Consider the following 15,718-nt stretch of genomic DNA (forward strand, 5'->3'; position numbering starts at 1 on the left):
CTTGATAACGCTGCAACCAAGGTTTGAACTTTACCACAATAAACTTTGGGAGTCAAGTTCTGTGTGTCACCTATCGGTCCTGGTAGTTTGGTAAAGAGTCCTGGAAAGGCCTTGAGGACTGGAGCTTGTGTGGACTGAAACCTGTGGTCTGGCTAACTGACCACCTTATGGACATTAGAGCCAGACATAAAGTGTCAACCCACTTTAATTTGGTCTGTGGACAGATCTTTGCTAGTTTTTGCAGTTTTACTTCATTTGCTCCACTTTCTCCTGGGACTGGAGTTTATAGACTGTACCAAATGCATGCTTCAGACTCAACATTGCTTCAATAAACTGCAAATCTTGATTTGTAAAAGGTGTCCCATGATCAGATTTTGCCTTTTAAGGAAAACCATGTCTTGGTATTTAATGATATATGAGACATTTGATCACTGATGTATTAAGGATACAGTTCTCATTAGTAAATAACTTAAAGTGATTCAACAGAACTTGACAACCCCTTCAGCAATATATTGATAACTCTATTTGAAGAGAATTTGATTTGATTCTCAGTGTGATAAGATGTAAGTCCCAGGGAAAGGGGAGGCGGGTGTCCTTGTTTATTTATATCACTTTTGGTTTGTTTTGATTTTGTATTGTCTTTATGTTTTATGTTCACATCAAAAAGAGGACAAATGTGTATTGATGATGTTTAAATTTTCATGTCTGATTCCTCAAGTTACAGTCATCATCAATGGACATCCACACACTCTCACACACATTCTGTCCATTATTGACATTTCCGGACTCAAAGATCAAGTTACACTCACAGTCAGGGGACAGCCACGCACTCACACACACACACACACGCACACACACACACACACACACACACACACACACATTCTGTCCAACATTAACTCTTCTGGTCTCAATCATCAAGTTACACTCACAGTCAGGGGACAGCCACACACTCACACACACATTCTGTCCAACATTAACTCTTCTGGTCTCAATCATCAAGTTACACTCACAGTCAGGGGACAGCCACGCACTCACACACACAATCTGTCCAACAATAACTCTTCTGCTCTCATTCATCAAGTTACACTCACAGTCAGGGACAGCCACACACACACACATTCTGTCCAACATTAACTCTTTTGGTCTCAATCATCAAGTTACACTCACAGTCAGGGGACAGCCACACACTCACACACACATTCTGTCCAACATTAACTCTTCTGGTCTCAATCATCAAGTTACACTCACAGTCAGGGGACAGCCACACACTCACACACACATTCTGTCCAACATTAACTCTTCTGCTCTCAATCATCAAGTTACACTCACAGTCAGGGGACAGCCACACACTCACACACACATTCTGTCCAACATTACCTCTTTTGGTCTCAATCATCAAGTTACACTCACAGTCAGGGGAAAGGTACACACTCACACTCTCTGTAACTTGATCATTGGGTCCCGGAGTGTGAATGCTAGACAGTTATCGTCAACGGACAGTCACACACTCACATATACATTCTGTCCAACATGCACAGGACGGACTCAAAGGTCTCCGAACCTCACAGAAGACATTCAGTACACTGGACATACTGTGTCCTTAAGAGTATATGTAACCACTGTTTTTTTCCCTTTCTCTTAATTAATTGATTAAATGCAGTATTTTAGGGGCTACAATCCAAAAAGCATTTAGTGGCCCTAAACTACAGGGACACTTAACTCGGATTGCAAATCGTTGTGCTGTTGTTTTATCAGACAACAGGAGAGCTTACCTCCTATTCATCAGAAAAGTAAATGAAAAAGATTCAACAATTAAATAGCTTCCTAACATAACCATGTGCTTTGACTCCTTCCAGTCTGGTTTCCCATCTCACCACAGAGACTGGCCTAGTCAAAGATATCCAAATAAATACTGACTGTGGAAGAACCACAGTGCTGGTTCTGTTGGACCTCACTGTTGACCATGACATATTACTGATTCAACTGGAGAGTTGGGCCGGACTCTCCGGTCCAGTGCTCAACTGGTTCAAATCTTACATAAAGAACAGGGATTTCTTTGTTTCAATTGGAAACTTCTCATCAAAGAGGTCAGAGGTCACATGTGGTGTACCCCAAGGCTCAATCCTAGGATCCCTCTAATTCAGTATTTATATGCTCTCATTAGCTCAGATTATAACAGGAAATAAGAACAGCTACAATAACTATGCAGATGATACACACTCTAGATTACGATGTCACCTTGTGACCTGTGACCCCATTCATTCACTTAATAAATGCTTAGAACAGACAAATGTGTTTATTTAAACTTTCTCCAGCTGAAAAGAAAAAAATTGAAGTTGTCTTTTGACCTAAAGAGGACCAATCTAGAGTTATGGATCTAGAGTTGTAGCTCTACAGTTGTAGATCTATAATTGTAGATCTAGAGTTATAGATCTAGGGTTATAGTTCTAGTGTCAATGCACAGCTTCAGTTATTACAACTAAAAATCAGTGGTCAGACCTTAAATTTGAGTGTGGTGATGGATTCAGACCCAAACCTTCAGAGACACATAAAGACAGTTACAAAATGAGCCTTCTATCACCATTTCCAGAATTTAAATTAATAACTTATTTGGTTTCTTATCAAGAAGTGAACAAAATGGCTTTTTAGCATCTGGAAAAACTGTGACTCAGGAAAGATTTCAAGGGTTGTGAAACCATAACAAAATGATCCTTCATTTACCACTGATTGTTAACAGAACATCTTTTGATCTTTGATATGTTTTTTGGGTTTAAAAATTACAATTAAAAACAGAGGTAAAAATTCTTGGTATGGAATCCAATCAGACCCAGTTTAAAATTCTGATCTACGGGTTTCTGTAGGAAGAAAATGAATAAAGTGGCCCTTTCCTATTTGGGATAAAATCAGAAGGCCCGTAGAAATTTTGATAGAGAAGGCTAATTTTTTAATAATAGGTTTGTTGGTTTCATGTTTTGATGGTTTCATGACAGTGTGGTTAGTGTTATGTTTGGTTTTGTTGGTTTCCTGATTTGGTGGTTGGTCTGTTTTATGATTGATTATTCAGCTGGTTTCATGGCAGTTTGTTTATTTTGTTTGTATGGTTTTATGATTGATTGGGTGGTTGGCTGGCTAACTCTGATAAGCAAAATGGATCAGTATGAAATCACTGACAACTGTTTGACACTCCACTCAAATCTTCTGTCAGCAATGAGGGAATATCAATACTAGGTATTTATTATGCTGTCATTGCTTTTATTCTGATTTTCTGAATTTGTTTTTTGCTGCAATATATAAAGTATTTCATTTTTTAGCCGCATTATGAAAACATGTCAGATAATGAATCAAATTTGCATCAAAACATTTCTTTTTCTTACTCCAATTCTTTGCTAAAAGGAAAAGTGGCGACACTTTATTAGAAGGGACTTGCATAAGACTGACATGAGACTGTCATTAACATGACATAACACTTGTGTTGAACATTTAGGAGTGATTATAAAAATACTTATGACTCTTTTCTTGAAGTCTTATTCAGTAAATGATAACAATTTTAATAAAAAGTAGACATTTTGATTGATTTTAATGCAAGTATTAATAGAACTTTGCATTAAAAGTTATTATAAGTTATCTTTATTTACCAAATTAACACTTCATTCAATCATTTATGTTCAAGACATGTTATATTATGTTATCGATAGTCTTGTCAGTCTGATGCACACCCCTTCAAATAAAGTGTCACCAGAAAAGTTTTTCTCAGCATCAAACACCATCTTCATCTCCAGTACAGAAGTGGTTTTCTAAAACTGCAGAATTAAAAGAAATCCTCCAGAGGGCGCCATATTTTTGCTTCAAGACTGGAATTCCAACCAGGAACCTTTGACAAAAACCAGGAAACAGTTCAGAGACACAAAACTCATCGACAAAACAGACTAAGGATCACCTGTTACATATAGTATTTTTATCGCAGACTCAGAGCAGACTGACACTTGATGAGGAAAACAGAAAAAACTGAGGAAGCAGACTTTGAAACACAGACTGCTGTATGAGGAAGAACGAGGGAATCAAAGTGAAAGTAAGAGAATAAAGTTTCTGTCTGCTGTGTTTTCAGCTTCACGCAGAGTCAAAATGGCTTCCAGGTCAGAGGAGGATCTCTGCTGCCCAGTCTGTCAGGACGTCTTTAAGGATCCGGTTATTCTATCATGTAGCCACAGCTTCTGTAAGGAGTGTCTGAAGAAATGGTGGACAGAGAAACCATCAAGAGAGTGTCCAGTTTGTAAGACCATATCATTTATCAAAGATCCACCACGTAACCTGGCTCTAAGGAATCTGTGTGAGTCTTTCTCCCAGCAGAGAGAGCAGAGAGCTTCAGAGGATCTCTGCAGTCTGCACTCTGAGAAACTCAAACTCTTCTGTCTGGACCATCAGCAGCCAGTGTGTCTCGTCTGCAGAGATTCAGAAAAACACACCAAGCACAGATTCAGACCCATCAATGAAGCTGCTCAGGAACACAAGAAGAAACTTCAGGAAACTCTGGAGCCTCTAAAAAAGAAGCTGGAACTCAGGAAGAAAGTTCAGGAGGAGTTTGATCAGACAGCAGAACACCTGAAGGTCCAGGCCCGACACACAGAGAGGCAGATTATGGAGCAGTTTAAGCAGCTTCATCAGTTTCTAGCAGAGGAAGAGGAGGCCAGGCTGGCTGCACTGAGGGAGGAAGAGGAGCAGAAGAGAGGGATGATGAAGGAGAAGATGGAGGCTCTGAGCAGAGAGATAGCAGCTCTTTCAGACACAGTCAGAGCCACAGAGGAGGAGCTGAGAGCTGAAGACGTCTCATTCCTGCACAACTACAAGGCTGCAGTGGAAAGAGTCCAGCGCTGCCCCCTGCTGGAGGATCCACAGCTGCCCTCAGGAGCTCTGATAGACCAGGCCAAACATCTGGGCAACCTGGCCTTCAACATCTGGAGCAACATGGAGAACATGGTGACCTACACTCCTCTGGTTCTGGACCCAAACACGGCTGGGTCTATGCTCCATCTGTCTGAAGATCTGAGCAGTTTGACTGCAGGAGAGGAACAGCAGCTTCCTGATAATCCAGAGAGGATTGGATCATGTTCTGTTCTGAGTTCTGATAGTTTTAACTCAGGAAACCACAGCTGGGATGTTGATGTTGGAGACAGTTCATCCTGGAGACTTGGCGTGTTAGAAGAGTCTGTTCAGAGGAATAGCGGCACACTGTCTGGATTGTTGTATATACGTTTGTATTCAGGTAAATACTCAGCATATTCTCCTTCAGCTCCTTTCACTCGTCTCTCAGTCCAGAAGAATCTCCAGAGAATCAGAGTGAATCTGGACTGGGACAGAGGAAAGCTGTCCTTCTCTGATCTGGATACTAACACACACATACACACCTTCACACACACCTTCACTGACAAGATGTTTCCATATTTCTACACTATCGATAAAACAGTAAAGATTCTACCAATGAAGAAGGAATCCAAATCAAACATTATTGATCAGATGATTGATTGGTTTTATGATTGATAGGTTGTTGGTTTGGTGAATTCCTTAATATAATTTTTCACTTTTTTAACCAGGAAACTGGAGATGATCTGAACATCTTGGGACTTTTTAATTTCTTTCATTGTTTTCCACTGTGATGTTTTAAATGTTAATTATTTACAACTTGATGTACATACATTACTAGCAAATGATTGAAAGAATAATGGGAAGCTTAAAAAATTAGTAGCTAATAAGAGTGTATTTTTTTCAACATCTCCAAAATCTTGCATAGTTCATGAACTTTTGTTTTTTTCCATTGGATTTCTAAAGGTTTTGATAATAAAAACAACTTTACCATCACAAAATGCGTCCAACCATCTACACTGCACTGCTTGACTGGTAAACAAAATAAAGGAACACAAAAATCCCAGATGAGCAGAATTAGCAACAACATAAATTTATTATTATTTAATTAATAATTAATTATTTTTATAAATGTATTATGTTTTTATACATTTAGGAATAATTTCATTTCAACAAATGTGTCAGCTGCTTCATGGTAATAAATTATTATATTTCATGAATGTCTCTTGTTAATCTGAAACAGCAAAAATAAAACCAATAAAAACAGATAAAGTTATCATGTTTGTTGGAATTAATGGCTTCGTGCATCTGCAGCTAAAAATCATTCTAACATCAAAGTGGAAAAAGCTCAGGCCTTTCTGCTTGACTTTACATCAATACAGTGTTGGCTGATCTGGTGATTATTTGTTTCATTAACCTACTACAGATAACCTGCAATAAAAACCTGGCCATATTTAAACCTGTATAAGTTTATTACAATTTACTGCAATTATTTACCACTAACATTAGTAAAAATTAAAAGATTTCTAATGAGAATAGTGGGACAACATGCAGTACACCTTCCCGTCCTGCAGAGGGAAGCAGAGCAGATGTCTTCAACATGAGGCTTCACCTACAGAGGATCCCTGTGACGTGGAAAACATCCTGCATTGTTCCACTACCAAAGACGCAGCGTCCCTGTGACACCAAGGACTCCAGGCTTGTGGTGCTGATCTCCCACATCATGAAGTCCCTGGAGAGACTCGTCCTGGAGCCGCTCTGACGTCCATCAACATCTGCCGGACTTTGCTCAGGATGTTCAGTGCCATCCTGTATGCTGTGGTGCTGGAGCAGCAGGCTGAAGGTGGAGAACACCAACAGACTGAACAAACTGACACAGAAGGCCAGCGGCATGGTTGGAGTGGAGCTTGACTCTCTAACAGTGGAGTCAGAGAAGGATCCTGTCCAAGATGGAGGACAAGTTGGACAACAAGTCTCATCCACTTCATGACGTGCTGGACGGATAAACTTCAGGAAGTTTGCTTCAATCTAATTTTGTCTGAACTCATTTATAAATTGTTGATTAATATATGCTTGTTATTTATTGTTTTATATTTAGTCATGTTGAACTCTCAACCCTCATCGTGTATATATATATATATATATATATATATATATATATATATATATATATATATATATATATATACACACACACATATATATATATATATATATACACATATATATATATATATATATATATATACACACATATATATATAAACTTTGATGCTGTTAAAATTCACAAAAGTTTGGACACAGGTGTGTCCAAAATTTTGTGAATTTTAACAGCATCAAAATTTGTTTAAGCCAGTTTATTCAGTCTTTAAGTGTCATAAATATTTCTGAAACCTGGATTAAAATCAAGACTTACTTTAACTAGATGGTTATGAAATGAGTTATATTAACAGAGACATAAAAACAGACAGCAGAGAAGCTCTATATGTGGACAGTAATCTTATACATAAAATATTTGAAAATGTGACAAAATGCTAAAAGACATTTTGAGTGTTTAACAGTCAAAATATATATGGAAAAAATGTAATTGTTAGTTGCATGTATTGGGTCTTTTTTATCTGGAGATTTTAATATTTAATACTATATGCAGTCTGAGCCTTTTTGTTAGGTCAAATTATAAGACCTATCAGGATCACATTTAATAGTGTAACCTTAATAGATAATATATTTACTAATTTAATACATAATAGTTCAATAACTGGATTAATAGTTTATGATATTAGTGATCACTTACCTGTTTTTGTTGCTTGTGAACATGAAAGATAAGAGCGGGAGCAATTTATGTTTTAAAAGAATAAGGACTGAATCCATGAATATGTTTAAAAAATAATTATCTAAACAATCTGGGTGTCAGTATTGAAAGAAAATGACATGGACAATGCATATAATAATTTTCTTTATATTTTTAAATCATTATAGGACAATAACTGTCCTAACAAAAGGAGTAAATAATCAAGTCATACCGTCATGGGTCAATCTGTCCAACATTAACACTTCAGGTTAAAATAGTCAAGTTAAACCGGCGTTTCTCAATTCCAGTCCTCACACCCCCCTGCCCTGCATGTTTTAGGTGCTTCCCTTAGGTCACACACCTGGATTGAATCTATGGGTGATTAACAAGTTTCTGCAGCACGTGATGGTCATGCAATGATTAGAATCAGCTGTTCTGAAATAGAGACACATCTAAAACATGCAGAGAAGACTGAATTGAATTAATAGTTAAACCAATCATTAGAGGACAGCTACACACTCACACACACATTCTGTCCAACATTATCACTTCAGGATACAATGGTCAAGTTAAACCAATCAGTAGAAGACAGCCACACATTCACACACACATTCTGTCCACCATTGAAACTTGAGAACTAAATAATAAAATTACATCGTCAGGGGACGGCCACACACACACATGCACATTACCCCCACACATGGACACATACACACACACACACACCCGCACACGCCCACCTACACACACACACACACACACACACACACACCCATTCTGTCCAACATTAACACTTCTGGACACAATGATCAAGTTAAACAATCATTAGAGGACAGCCACACATTCACACACACATTCTGTCCAACATTGGCACTTCAGGGGTCAATGATCACATTACACTGTTAGGGGACAGCCACACACACTGACCCACATTCTGTCCAACGTGCCCAGACAGGATTCAGTAATATCATATCCTCATAGAGGGCTTTTCCTCTCAAATTACTCAGCTGGTTGGCTGTGTCACTTGCTTAGTACAGGATGTCATTTCAGGTGACCTGTGCAGTTCGGTGAACACATTGTGATGGTGTGCTATGAAGACTGCTAAAAAACTTAATGTACAAAAGAATTTGTGGGGATCAGATGTTAAATTTCAGTAAAAACTTGTTTTCCATGTCTGATACGTTTCATTTTACTATTGTTAATCCAGATGTTCATTATAACAAACTAGCTGAGTTGATGGCTTCTGTCTCTATGGATTCATTCAGTTCAGGACCCAAAAATTACCTTGAAAATATTAATGCAGAAATGATCAAATGTTACCATCCATACATGTCATTCAAATGGATCAGATACAGCATTATGACTGGGCTACTGCTCACCATGAACTAACATATTTCTTATTTTTAACAAAGGGTTTGATCATTAGTCTGTTTCTACTATTTAAACATGGTTGTGTAAGCGTCAGCATGTGCTTGTAAGCAGATAAAAGAAGCTAAAAGAGACAAAGGAAAAGACAGAATCTACACAGTACAGAAGGTTATGATTTTAACTCTGATATAAACATATTTAAGGGAACATTGGATTAAATATTTGTCTTCAATGAGAATAGTTTTAAAGATATTCAAATGAAATCTTAAGTTTTCATCATTCATCATCTTTATCTGTACTTAAACCTCATCACTTAAAGAATGCTTTCAGATTATATTTACTAACTTCTATTGTAGGGAAAATTATTATCTAAGTTCATTTACAAAATGAGTTTTTCTGAAAGGTTATGTTTTCATATTATTTTCTCTTTGGTTTTCAAAAACTGTTTTTTGGATGTTTGCTTGGAGGTAAGAAATGTTTACACACTCTTCCTGTTTTATCAGAGATATAGGAAACAGTGCCACGTCAATATTCAGCCGCAGATTTAAAGAAAAGAGCTTGTATTTAAACGTTGTGTAATCAATTAGGTCACGTTGCAGCTGTTTAGAGCTACAGTGTTCATGTGATTAGATCATACTCTGTTTCAACAAAAGGTGGTTGAGGACTAAGAGCCGAAGTTGATCTCAGTCAGTGTTTGACTGTGGTTCTCCATGTCTGGCTTCTCTGTCCTCTTCTGTAGAAAAGTAACTTGTGTTTTTGGTTGATTCCTTGCAGGTTGGGAGGCAAAAAAAGACCCAACTGCTATGGTTTTCTAAACACGACGGTAGCAGTTATTGAAAGTTAACACTGACAAAAATGTCTAGCATGAAAATCTGACAATTCTGACAATCTGTCCCATCTCAGGGGGAGGTCCGGAAAAGTCTAGAATTGCCCCCCCAAGAAAATCATTGAAGAAACATTTGCATTTAAATATCAATATGAAAAGGCAAAAGAAACCAAAAACAAAATAAATCTGCCATTTATCTCAGAAAAACATGAGAATTAAGTTTTAGGTCCCTCCTACCATTATTAGAACAATGGTTCAGTCCAAACTGTGGGAGACTGGCAGAGCTGCTGGACTCAGGAGCTAACTGTTAGCCGTAGCTCTGCATCACAAATAAAAAGCCGTCCATTAAGTAAAGACTCAAAGCAAAAGACATATAAGCATTTTATTTACTTTTTCTGCTCAACAGGAAGAAACACATTAATAATAAAAATCAGAAAACAGTCCTCATGAATAAAAGCAAATACAACAGCAAACATTCAGACACAATAACCCAATGAAAACAACCAAACAAAAACAAAAAAAATGGCAAAACAAGCATAAACAAAACAATCAATCAAACCATACAGTGACAACAGGCCTTTCCAAAGTGACACCTTCATTCGTTATTTCATTACTTTGACTGAATCATGATAAGCAGCTTCATTAGCAAAACTGCTACACTGCTTTCATAGATTTGAGCTTTTTTTGCTCAAATCTATAAATATGAATCAAAGAAAAGAGAGCTAATAAATTCATTATTAGCTCTTTAACTTTTAGTTAATTATAAGAGTTTGAAACAGGAGGGAGGGGCTGAGCAAGTGGACCAGCTCAGTGTGGGAGCCGAGAACAGAAAGAAATAACAAAAAGTTCTGCCTTTATTTCTTACCATTTTCAACGTGGAGCCTTTAAAACCAAAAAATAAAATCTGAATATTTTTCTATATAAATTCTCATGCTTTGAGTGTTACGTTTAATTTATGATATTCCTCAGATATTCATTTCTATCTACTTATTTGTTCTCACTCACCAGTACTTGACAAAACTACAATAAAGAAACTGAACAAGTTATAATTTAAATAGCCCATAACTTGTATTGGAAGCCATTTTAATATATCAGTGTTTGTGAGAAATGTTCTTAAGAGGAATTACTCATTAAAGCTTTTGTATTTAATCTTAAATTTTTGTAAAGGTGTAGCAGAGATTAAATCAGTCAGACTGAACAAAACTTGGATCGAAGCAGCATTTGAACATTAGTTTTACATCTCTGCAGGCTGTTTACTGAGAATAAAACATGTTTGATGTGCATTACTAGTCATTTTGGTCCTGCAGCTTGAATGTGGTGTAAAATCCTTTTAAACCCCCCAAATTTTTAAACCCCCCAAAACCCATCTCAGTATTGGACATCCAATACTGAGATGGGATTTAAACCCTTGTGTAGCTAATATAGCACACCCAGGTTAAAAGAAGTGTGAAAGAGAGTAGAATAGTTTGAGAAACTTAGAAAGTTTACAAATATTTAGACTTTAAGTTAAATGAATTAAATGTGCAAACAAACAGCAGAGTTGTAAAGTTTAACAGCTTCTCGGAAGAAGTGTATGCGATAATAATACTTATTGCATTTTGGATACATCCCTTACTCTCTTTTGTCCCAACAGTTTTTGTGATGGTAACCATGACAACAAGGTGCAGCTGATTACATCACAAAACCTGAGATAAAATCTGAACTACGACCCCAAATCCAGGAGGAGCTGAAACAGAGGATTCATGCAGGCAGAGCAGAGAGAGGAGGAGGAAGTTCAAACTGTCTCTTCTCACCAAGAAGAGATTTATAGAGGAGCAGCAAAAGCAAATGAGGAGGATTAGCAGCACTTGGTGTCACCAGGACATGAAACAGTGAAACATCGTCTCTGATTTTTAGAGCCTCAAGACTTTAAATCCAACAGGAACAAGATCAAAGAAAAAAAAACTGATTGAGAAAATACTTTGGATCCCCTTCATCACCGTCTGACAGAACGAGAACAGAGAGAAAACTGAGGAACCAGACGCTGGAACACAGACTAATTCTGATTTTCTTGACTTTCCTCCAGCAGCAAAGTAAGAGAATAAAGTTTCTGCTGGACAGAAACTGACTTACTGGTTTAACTTTTTGTCTGCTGTGTTTTCAGCTTCAATCTGAGACAAAATGGCTTCCAAGTTAGAGGAGGATCTCTGCTGTCTGGTCTGTTATAACGTCTTTAAGGATCCGGTTGTTCTGTCATGTAGCCACAGCTTCTGTAAGGAGTGTCTGAAGAAATGGTGGATAAAGAAACCATCAAGAGAATGTCCAGTTTGTATGACTATATCATTCACCAGTGAACCTCCCTGTAATCTGGTTCTGAAGAATCTGTGTGAGTCTTTCTCCCAGCAGAGAGAGCAGAGAGCTTCAGAGGATCTCTGCAGTCTGCACTCTGAGAAACTCAAACTCTTCTGTCTGGACCATCAGCAGCCAGTGTGTCTCGTCTGCAGAGATTCAGAAAAACACACCAATCACAGATTCAGACCCATCGATGAAGCTGCTCAACAACACAAGAAGAACCTTCAGGAAACTCTGGAGCCTCTAAAGAAGAAGCTGGAGCTCAGGAAGAAAGTTCAGGAGGAGTTTGATCAGACAGCAGAACACCTGAAGGTCCAGGCCCGACACACAGAGAGGCAGATTATGGAGCAGTTTAAGCAGCTTCATCAGTTTCTAGCAGAGGAAGAGGAGGCCAGGCTGGCTGCACTGAGGGAGGAAGAGGAGCAGAAGAGAGGGATGATGAAGGAGAAGATGGAGGCTCTGAGCAGAGAGATAGCAGCTCTTTCAGACACAGTCAGAGCCACAGAGGAGGAGCTGAGAGCTGAAGACGTCTCATTCCTGCACAACTACAAGGCTGCAGTGGAAAGAGTCCAGCGCTGCCCCCTGCTGGAGGATCCACAGCTGCCCTCAGGAGCTCTGATAGACCAGGCCAAACATCTGGGCAACCTGGCCTTCAACATCTGGAGCAACATGGAGAACATGGTGACCTACACTCCTCTGGTTCTGGACCCAAACACGGCTGGTACAGAACTCCATCTGTCTGAAGATCTGACCAGTTTGACTGAAGGAGAGAAACAGCAGCTTCCTGATAATCCAGAGAGATTTGATTATCATCATTCTGTTCTGAGTTCTGAAGGTTTTAACTCAGGGAACCACAGCTGGGATGTTGATGTTGGAGACAGTAAAGTCTGGGTACTTGGAGTGTTAGAAGAGTCTGTTCTTAGGAAGGGAATCATAAACTCTGGATGGTTGGTTATATTTTTCCTTTCTGGTAATTACTTAGCATGTTTTCCACCAGCTCCTTTCACCTATCTCTCAGTCCAGAAGAATCTCCAGAGGATCAGAGTGAAGCTGGACTGCAACAGAGGAAAGCTGTCCTTCTTTGATCTGGATACCAACAAACGCATACACACCTTCACACACACCTTCACTGACAAGATGTTTCCATATTTCTCCACTCATAAAACATTAAAGATTCTACCGATGAAGATCTCAGTGATCAAACAGCAGCTCTGATGATCTCAGCATGAAGAATAAAAAGTCCAAATGAAACATTATTGATCAGATGATTGATTGGTTTTATGATTGATGTTTTTTTGGTTTGGTGAATTTCTTAATATTTTTAAAATCTGTTTTAAATTAGGAATCTGGAGATGATCTGATCATCTGGGGACTTTTTCATTTCTTTCTGTGTTTTCCACTGTAATGTTTTGAATGTTGTTATTTTGTAACGTGTCACTGACGTCACAATTTAATTTGATTTGTAACCAAAAATGTTTTTGCTCAGTTTCTGTAAGTTGAGTATCATACGACTCAGGTTTGGTAAATATTTTATGCAGATATTTTGTTGAATGTGTAACACATAACATAACATATGTTATATACTAAACTACTGTAACTGATTGAAATATGTTTTGTTTACCTGTTCAAAATGTGAGTACATAACTATTATTTGTTATGAAAGTCCATTTGTTTCAGCATTCGCAAACATAAACACACAATATATAGAACAGTTTATATATGAGTTATTAGGCATGAATAAACACAATGGAAAAATAAAATGTAGTTGGTATAAAATGCTATCAAATCCTTTCCTGCCTCTGTTATGTTTTGGAAAAACTTAAATGCTTTAAAAAAAAACACCCCTGAAGTTTGTTGCCACAGATTTCAAATGTTTCACCTGAAGCAAAAAAAAAATATTTTCTGCTTCTCAGGAAAGAGACCAAGAAAAGTTTCTTTGTTCCCCCAATTAAACCCAAATTTTAACATTTGTGTTTGAAATTTTACAACATTCGCTAACTGTAATGAAGTGAATCGGCCGATCAAAAAATAATAATAATAAAAAAATAATGTCTCAGGAATCAGATAATATAATAAAGAAAATTTACAGGGTTTTGGATCTGGTACTGACTGGTTAGAGTGGTTCAGAAAATGTTCATCTGTTAACAGAAAATACTCCACAAAGATAAAATCATTCACTGATTTATCTCTCTGAGCCTCTAGTATACTGGAGGTTAAAGGGCAGTTTTTTTAAGGTCAGTTGCTTTTAAATGTTGGGCCACCAGAGGGCGCCACAGGGCTTCGGAAAGTTGGAGGGAAACTGAAAAAAATTACAAAATTTAATCCTTATGATAAAATAAAGGCTAAAATAGTTTATTGTTATTTTAATCTCAAAATATTACCAAGTATTTTTTGTTCAGTTTCTAGTGCAAATATATTATTGCTCTTGCAATAAGACAAAAGGAAGTTTCAAATAACTTTTCACCAAGAAATAGTGGCATCTTTAAGTCAGTAATTTCTTAATATTGATTTAAAAGAAGTTGTAGTTCCATTAGCAGATACATTCACTTACAATAAGATATTTTTCACATGTTGCAAGTTAAAACATTTGACTATTTAACTAGACCATTTTAATCAATATTAAGGAATTATTTACTTAAAGCAAGCTTTTATATCTTGCACCAAACATCTTTATGAATTAGTTTTGCATTATTTCAATGTACTAAGACATTCGCACTAGAAACTAAACCAAAATACTTGGTAATATTTTGTGTTTTTACAGTGTATTTTTTCATCTTTCTGATTTGCTCCTTCAAAATAAAAGCAGTTCTGACAGAAAAACCTGTGAACTCATGACTAACTAAAACCAGAAGATATGAGGCAGTTTTATATGCTAAACAAATGTAATAATTATTAAATAGTGGATAAAAGTGAGAAAAAACTGTAAAAATGTTTCTTTACACATTTTGCAGAATTGTCTATTGGTTTGCAAAGGGGATCATTAGCCAGAAGCTAGTGTTTGTTAGCATCTCAAACATGTTAATAAACTAATATAAGAATGAACTGAATGAACTATTTGAGTTGATGATTGTTTATGATTTAAGAATATTACTAAAAATCAAAGTTCTTAAATCAGATTTTTATTTGTTTCATTCGTTTCTTCAGGATTCTTTGAATTCACCCAGACTCTCTGTGTGGCGGCCGGCAGGGAAAACTTTTTCTTCCTCTGCTCTTTCACCTCTTCCTCCTTTGTTTTTTCTCTTTTCTGTTGGTCGTCCTGCCCTGCGGTCAGATCTGTCTCAAGGTTATCCTTCAGCTGCAGGTTTTTGTTCAAGGCTCGTGTCTCTGTGAGCGCGTCTGACTTAAAGAACTCGTATCGATTTCAGCTGCCGGGTGAAACTGTCAGCAGCCTTGAGTCCTGGAGAGGGACAGTATTCTGAAATGAGATATATATCTGAGTTTACGTCGTCTTTAGTCCGTCTCCCTCTGCAGTGTCACTCTCTGTGGATTCAAGAATATAGATTTAGTACAACAAAGCATTTTAGGCAAATTGTTCAGTTCAA

At 37.4% G+C, this 15,718-nt stretch overlaps 1 protein-coding gene across 1 annotated transcript; it reads left to right on the forward strand.

The window, feature by feature from the left end:
• The first annotated feature begins 3,911 nt into the window (after positions 1-3,911).
• On the forward strand, positions 3,912-13,437 carry LOC122846978 (E3 ubiquitin-protein ligase TRIM35-like). The gene is made up of 2 exons (XM_044144289.1): positions 3,912-5,476; positions 13,357-13,437. The coding sequence occupies exons 1-2, from the start codon at positions 4,126-4,128 to the stop codon at positions 13,389-13,391; spliced, it is 1,386 nt and encodes a 461-aa protein (XP_044000224.1). The 5' UTR covers positions 3,912-4,125; the 3' UTR covers positions 13,392-13,437.
• Positions 13,438-15,718: the final 2,281 nt, after the last annotated feature.

The sequence above is a fragment of the Gambusia affinis genome, linkage group LG17 (genome assembly GCF_019740435.1).
Source record: "Gambusia affinis linkage group LG17, SWU_Gaff_1.0, whole genome shotgun sequence".
In the NCBI taxonomy this organism is placed as follows: domain Eukaryota; kingdom Metazoa; phylum Chordata; class Actinopteri; order Cyprinodontiformes; family Poeciliidae; genus Gambusia; species Gambusia affinis.